General features: G+C 43.3%; 1 protein-coding gene across 1 annotated transcript in view; it reads right to left on the reverse strand.

Annotated features, from left to right (window-relative positions):
- Nucleotides 1-7,500, reverse strand: part of prom (prominin) — a 27,222-nt gene that overhangs the window by 13,358 nt on the left and 6,364 nt on the right. The window contains exons 2-7 of the mRNA XM_080286081.1: nucleotides 5,956-6,011; nucleotides 4,785-4,993; nucleotides 4,087-4,274; nucleotides 2,992-3,087; nucleotides 673-746; nucleotides 48-176 (exon numbers count right to left, since the gene is read on the reverse strand). Of these exons, the coding sequence (XP_080142207.1) occupies nucleotides 48-176; nucleotides 673-746; nucleotides 2,992-3,087; nucleotides 4,087-4,274; nucleotides 4,785-4,993; nucleotides 5,956-6,011 (752 nt within the window). The remainder of the gene's footprint in view (nucleotides 1-47; nucleotides 177-672; nucleotides 747-2,991; nucleotides 3,088-4,086; nucleotides 4,275-4,784; nucleotides 4,994-5,955; nucleotides 6,012-7,500) is intronic.

Consider the following 7,500-nt stretch of genomic DNA (forward strand, 5'->3'; position numbering starts at 1 on the left):
CTCCCTCCCTCCCTTCTCTCCCTGCCTCCTCCCTTCTCCCTACTCACACTATCAAACCGTGCAGACAGGTCCAGGCCTCGGTGGTCCAGGGAGGCACACAGGTCAGCGTCTTCAGGTGGACATCTGGACACAAATCTCTCCATGTCTCTACCCAGCTCCAGAAGGCGGCCACGTAGCTGCAGGAGACGACACGTGGCTTAAGGACACGTGGGTTAGCTTTGAGAGACACGTGGTTTAAGGACACGTGGTTTAAGGACACGTGGGTTAGCTTTGAGAGACACGTGGTTTAAGGACATGTGGTTTAAGGACACGTGGTTCAGCAAGGACACGTGGTTTGGCTTTGAAGGACGCGTGAATAATAATAATAATAATAATAATAATAATAATAATAATAATAATAATAATAATAAGAAGAAGAAGAAGAAGGAGAGAGAGAGAGAGAGAGAGAGAGAGAGAGAGAGAGAGAGAGAGAGAGAGAGAGAGAGAGAGAGAGAGAGAGAGAGAGAGAGAGAGAGAGAGAGAGAGAGAGAGAGAGAGAGAAGGAGGGGAGGAAAGTGGGAAAGCATGATGATGATGATGATGAAGGAACTGAGAGGAAGAAAAAGACGAAGATAATGCGAGAGAGAGAGAGAGAGAGAGAGAGAGAGAGAGAGAGAGAGAGGGGAGACTCACCTCTTCTGCCCTGGCCGCCGCTTGCAGTCTCGAGGCTTCCAGTGCACGCATCCGGCTTGCAATATTTCTCAGACCTGCAACACCATCATCATCATCATCATCATCATCACCATCATCATCATCATCACCATCATCATCATCATCATCACCATCATCATCATCATCATCATCACCATCATCATCATCATCATCATCACCATCATCATCATCATCACCATCATCATCATCATCAACATCACCATCATCATCATCATCATCATCATCACCATCATCATCATCATCATCACCATCATCATCATCATCATCATCACCATCATCATCATCATCACCATCATCATCATCATCATCATCATCATCATCATCAAAAAAATAAAAATAAAAAGCTTTCGAAAGACGATTTATTTACCTTAGAGAGAGAGAGAGAGAGAGAGAGAGAGAGAGAGAGAGAGAGAGAGAGAGAGAGAGAGAGAGAGAGAGAGAGAGAGAGAGAGAGATTACAAACATGCCAACACTCCCAGGGCTTCCCTCCCCCTCTCCTTTGGCCTCTCAAGACACGCCTATGAACCCCCTGCCTTCTTAACGCCTTTTCTTTAGCGATTCATTCTTTAAAACCGAGTAAGCCAAGCTGGTAAACAAACCCCATAGTCTTGAGAGTCAAATACAAAACACCTTTGACTTTCTTCTTCCTCCTCCTCCTCTTCTTCTTTCTCTTCCTCCTCCTCCTCCTCCTCTTCTTCTTCTTCCTCCTCCTTCTCTTCTTCCTCCTCCTCCTCCTCCTCTTCCGCAGCGTTATTCCTTAGAGATATATGTATATTTCACTCTACGCATTTTTCACACCACTCTTCAACTCAAACTACCACGACTCGCTACATGCTGAATAAAATCGTCTGCTGTCGAAAGGAATAGAATAATACAGAGTTGCCCCGAACAGAAAAGGGTTAACGATGACAAAACGAACACATAGGCTCCCACGTCTCATTTTTCAGCTGAATAAAATCGTCCGGGATGAAAGGAAACAGGAGAGTAGGATTTGGGGGCGATCGTGAGTTTTTTTTTTTTATGACAGGACGATTTCCAAGGCTCCTATACCCCACTCCCGGCTGAATAAAATCGTCTGGCGTCAAATGAAATAGAAACCAATGGAAGGTAAACACAGAAACCGTCCCTTCAAGAGAGATGGAACAAAAACAGCGTAAACACAGAAACCGTCCCGTCAAGAGAGATGGAACAAAAACAGCGTAAACACAGAAACCGTCCCGCCAAGAGAGATGGGACGAAAACACACTGAAAAGGTAAACACAGCGACCGTCCCGCCAGCCAAGACAGGACAAGCTTCCGTCTCCCTGCGGTGCTTCGCCAGCCTCTTGTAATCTCCCGTAACCCTTTTCACGCTGATCAGGTCGTATTAGCCCTCCACACCACGGAGGCGGGATTACTGGATTTCCTCGGGGTCTTTCTTCTTCTTCTACTTATTCGCCATCTTCTTCTTCCTTCCTCCTCCTCTTCTTCCTCTTCTTCATTCACTTCTTCTTCGCCTTCTTTCTATCTTCTTCCTCTTCTTCATTCACGTCTTCTTCTTCTTCTTTTTCTTCTTCCTCTTCTTCTTCTTTCTTCTTCCTCTTCTTCTTCTTTCTTCTTCCTCTTCTTCTTCTTCCTTCTTCCTCTTCTTCTTCTTTCTTCTTCCTCTTCTTCTTCTTCCTCTTCTTCTTCCTTCTTCCTCCTCTTCTTCTTCTTCCTCTTCTTCTTCTTTCTTCTTCCTCTTCCTCTCTTGTCTTCCTATTTTTTCTTTCTTCTTCCTCTTCTTTTTTCCTTCCTCTTCTTCATTCGCTTCTTCTTCTTATTTGTCCTCTTCTTCCTCTTCGCCACCACCACCACCACCAACACCAACAACTATATACTACTGCTACTACTGCTATTACTACTACTACTAAAACATCACCACCTCCACCATAGTCCACAAACAACAACAACAACACTACAGCCAACTACTACTATTACTACTACTACAACTACTGCTACTACGACTACCACCACCACCACCAACAACAACAACACCAGCTACTACTACTATTACTACTACTACTACTATTACTACTTCTATTACTACTACTACTACTACTATTACTACCTCTACTACTATTACTACTACTATTACAACTACTACTACTACTACAACTACTGCTACTACGACTACCACCACCACCACCACCAACAACACCAGCTACTACTACTATTCCAACTACTACTACTACTACTAAAACACCACCACCGCCACCACCACCACCAACTCCTCCTCCTCCTCCTCCTCCTCCTCCTTACCGCTACTGATGTGGAGAAGCGAGTCAAGGGCCACCTCTATCTGGGCCTCGGCAGCCAATTCTCGCTGGAGTGGCCGTCCAAGCAAGTACTCGATGTCTGCAGTGGAGGGTGACATCATCATCATCATCATCATTATTATCTTCATTATTATATTATCTTCATCATCATTATCATCATCACAATTATCATCATCATTATCTTCATCATCATTATCATCATCATTATCATCATTATTAATATCTTCATCATCATCATCATTATCATCGTAACCCTACGAGTATTAGTGGTAGGTGGTGGCGACCATCATCCACTCACTTGATTTTTTTTTTTTTTATGTGCTCGACTCTGGGCATACGCTTCACAGCCTGTTCCCGAGGCCCAGCAGTCCTCCTACATACCATACACCTCTACATGTCACCTGTAGTGCTGCCTACCTCTTCCTTCACCTGTATCATTCTTTTTCTGTGCCTGCCCTCCTCTCTTCCTATTCCTCCCATCTTTCCTGTCACTTCTTATTGCTTTTCTTCCTTTTACAGGTGGCTTTACATTGAGTGACAAGCCAAATGGTTTCCTGTAAGCCGAGAAACCATTTACAACGCTGGGTGGTAACCATATAACCAAACCATACGTGCTCCCTACGTGTCAACAAGTGGGTTGGTGGAGGGTTAGTGCCCCTCCCAGTAAAACAAATAACTCAAAGTCAAATGGCCACCCCTTACGGGATTATGGCGTCTGGCGATAGATAGATAGATAGTAACCCTATTCATATCATCATGATCATCATCATCATTATTATCATCACCATCACCATCATCATCATCATATTATCATCATTATCATCACCATCATCATCTTATATACATCATAGCCATCATCATCATTATCATCATCATTATTATTATTATCATCGTATGTGGCAGTAGTAAAGGCGAGGATGAGGATGGGGAGGAGGAGGAGGAGGAGGAGGAGGAGGAGGAAGAAGAGGAGGAGGAGGAGGAGGAGGAAAATGATGAAGACGAAGGAAGAAAACGATAATAATAATAATAATAATAATAATAATAATAATAATAATAATGATAATAATAATAATCTCACCATCCAGATCATTATGTATCGCCTCTGCCGTCTGCTCAAAGGAATTCGTAACGAGGAAGCGCAGTTGCATCTTGGTATTGGCCAGAAATGTATCCAGATCCCTCACGTTGTTGTGTATGCTGCGCTGCGCCGACCCCACTGCGCTGCCCAGCCTCTCGTTGCTCACCACCACCACCACTACACCCAGCCTGCAACACCACCACTACCATCATCATCATCATCACCATCCTCCTCCTCATCATCATCATCACCATCCTCCTCCTCCTCATCATCATCATCATTATCCATTAAGTTTACATGAGTGAGAAAATAGGAGAATTATCCACACACACACACACACACACACACACACACACACACACACACGCGTAAAAAAATAAATCAATAAATAATGCGTCGCTCTAGATAAATGCAAGACGTGTGATCTATCTACCTATTTATCTATCGTGTATGCCTCTTTATCCATCTATCTATCTATCCATTTATCAGTCCATCTGTCTATCTATCCATCTATCTAACTCACGGCGCAAGGCAGGACAGCGTTACCAGTACAGCGGTAAGTGCTATTCTCTGCAGGTTTAGCAAGTGTGATGATGCTGCACTATCTATCAGTCTGTCTATCTATTAATCTATCTATCTATCCATCTATCTGTCTATGTGTCTATCTATCCATCTGTCTATCTATCTAAATAACTCACAGCACAAGACAGGACAGCGTTGCCAGTACAGCGGTAAGTGTTCGCCGTTGCAGATTAAAGCAAGAGGTGTGGTGATGCTGCACTTTACTGCCACCACAGCGCCCACACAGCCTACAGCAGCACACCAGCACGCCCACCACCGGCACGCACACAGCCAGCGCCACGCCCACGCCCATGCACGCCACGAAACCAGGCTCGGCGCTAAGGGACTGCCAGAGGAAGCCATATTGTAGCGGTCCCGTGAAAATTAAACATATTTAAATTGAACTCAAGTATTTATCGTTGTAAAAGGTACACATATGAAGCTGCAATTATAAACTATCCCAATTTTACGTAATATAATTCACTATTTCAATTAAAGATTATTACGCATTTTGTTTTTCGAATTCTGTCAGTTTGAAATAGGCGCGCTTTTGAATTTGAAATATTTTGTAAAGGTATGTGTGAAAATAAAGATATATATACAATTTTAAACACAACTAGAGCTTAAAGGAATATAATCAAGAAGCCATTTTTTGTTTTTTAACCCTAAGTTTGAGTAGAGGAAGTTGTCAGGAAAGGAAGAAGGATGTGAAAAAGGTATAAGGAAGGAAGGAAGGAAGTAGAGACCGTAAGAAGGGGGATGGAAGGAAATTTTGAAGGAATATGTTAGTGTATGAAGACAATGAATAAATTATGAAGAAGGGAGGGAAGGAAAGTGTATATAGGTGAAGGAAGGAAGGAAAAGTGTACAGAAGAAGGCAGGAAAAGTGTACACAGAAGAAGGAAGGAAGGAAGGAAAACTGTACACAGAAGGAAGGAAAAGTGTACACAGAAGGAAGGAAGGAAGAAAAAGTGTACATAGAAGAAGGAAGGAAAAACGTACACAGAAGAAGGAAGGAAAAGTGTACACAGAAGGAAGGAAGGAAGAAAAAGTGTACACAGAAGAAGGAAGGAAGGAAAAGTGTACATAGAAGGAAGGAAGGAAGGAAAAGTGTACATAGGAGGAGAAGGAAAGAAGGAGGGAAGGAAGGAAGAAGTGTACAGAGAGGAAGGAAGGAAGGAAAGTGCGTAGGGAGGAATGAAGAATAAAGATTGAATTATAAGTGAATGAAATAAATAAATATAAATAAATATAACAAATACGAAATAAATACTAAAATAAATAATACACGGAAAGAATCGAACCCACCTCCGTAATGAGTTCCTCTCCCGTGATTCGCTGCTCCAAGGCCGCCCGTACCAGCTCTATAAACAAGTAAACAAATAAGTAATCAATCAAGGGCAATGGAAAGGAGGTAGAGATTAACGCTAGAATATGATGCTAGTCACGAAGAAGTGCTATGAAAGGAAGGTAGAGCCATAGCATTGTCTTTTTCTAAACTGATCTGTAACGAGAACAACACTGGAATATGATGCTAGTCACGAAGAAGTGCTACGGAAAGGATGTAGTGCCATAACATTGTCTTTTTCTAAACTGATCTGTAAGGAGATTAACACTGGAATATGATGCTAGTCACGAAGAAGTGTTATGAAAAGAAGGTAGAGCCATAGCATTGCCTTTTTCTAAACTGATCTGTAACGAGATTAACACTGGAATATGATGCTAGTCACGAAGAAGTGCTACGGAAAGGATGTAGAGCCAAGTAAAGATAAAAGGAGTATAGAAAAGCAGTGAAGAAAAGGGGTATAAAATAATAATGGATTTGGAAGGTAATGAAACGCACAGGGAAGACGTGTGTGTGTGTGTGTGTGTGTGTGTGTGTGTGTGTGTGTGTGTTTCCAGGATTGACACTCTCAGGCTCCTATGTCCCACTCTCAGCTGAATAAAATCGTCTGGGGTTAAGTAGAGTGGAGTGCTAGAGCTGTGAAAGGCATGAGAGGGGCGACGCATAGGTGTGAGTGGAGTAAGCGACAGGTGAGCGTGTTTATCTGGGCACACACACACACACACACACACACACACACACACACACACACACACACAAAACTCAGGTTCGAAGACGATTTATATTGTTGCTACTGCCCATGAGAGAGAGAGAGAGAGAGAGAGAGAGAGAGAGAAGGGCGGGCGTGTCGTAAAAAAAAAAAAATGGATCTCAAATGATGGACAAACACAAAAAATTCTCTCTCTCTCTCTCTCTCTCTTTCTCTCTCTCTTTCTCTCTCTCTCAAACGACGCGCCAAATATAAACAAAGACTCGGAGTTTAAGCGACCCTTCTCCGCGGCATAGAAAACGGGAATCAAAACAATGTCGATCTACACACTCCCCGGAGCTTAGCACAGAGGCAAAAAAAACTCTCCTTTCTCCACACAAACATGAGTCCTGGGTGGCGTACGCTCACCATCTGGCAGCTGGTACGCCACAGCCACCCAGTACCAGCTTCCCCGTGTTTGACAAGGCGGGAACTGCCCATGTCCGCGCAAAATATCACCGCCTTCGTCAAGGTTACAAACGGACATGTCTCTCGCTTCTTATCATTCACCTTTCCCGCTTTCATTTGATCTCTCTGTTCTCCGTCATCATCTAGTTATCCCTCTACATCTCTTGATACTGCAGTGGCCTCAATACGGTAACGATTGGCCTAGATGGTAATGGTATTTGTGTGGTTACCGAGAGGAAGCCTGAGAGATAGGGGGGTTTGGTGGGAAGCCCTGCATGTGAAGCCTAACTCATACTGCCAATATTGGGTGACAGAGGAAGGTAATCGGATGAAATAAGCAATACAGTAAAGG

This window comes from Coenobita brevimanus, chromosome 110 (genome assembly GCF_032717465.1).
Source record: "Coenobita brevimanus isolate Jiangsu-jjx chromosome 110, ASM3271746v2, whole genome shotgun sequence".
Lineage (NCBI taxonomy): Eukaryota > Metazoa > Arthropoda > Malacostraca > Decapoda > Coenobitidae > Coenobita > Coenobita brevimanus.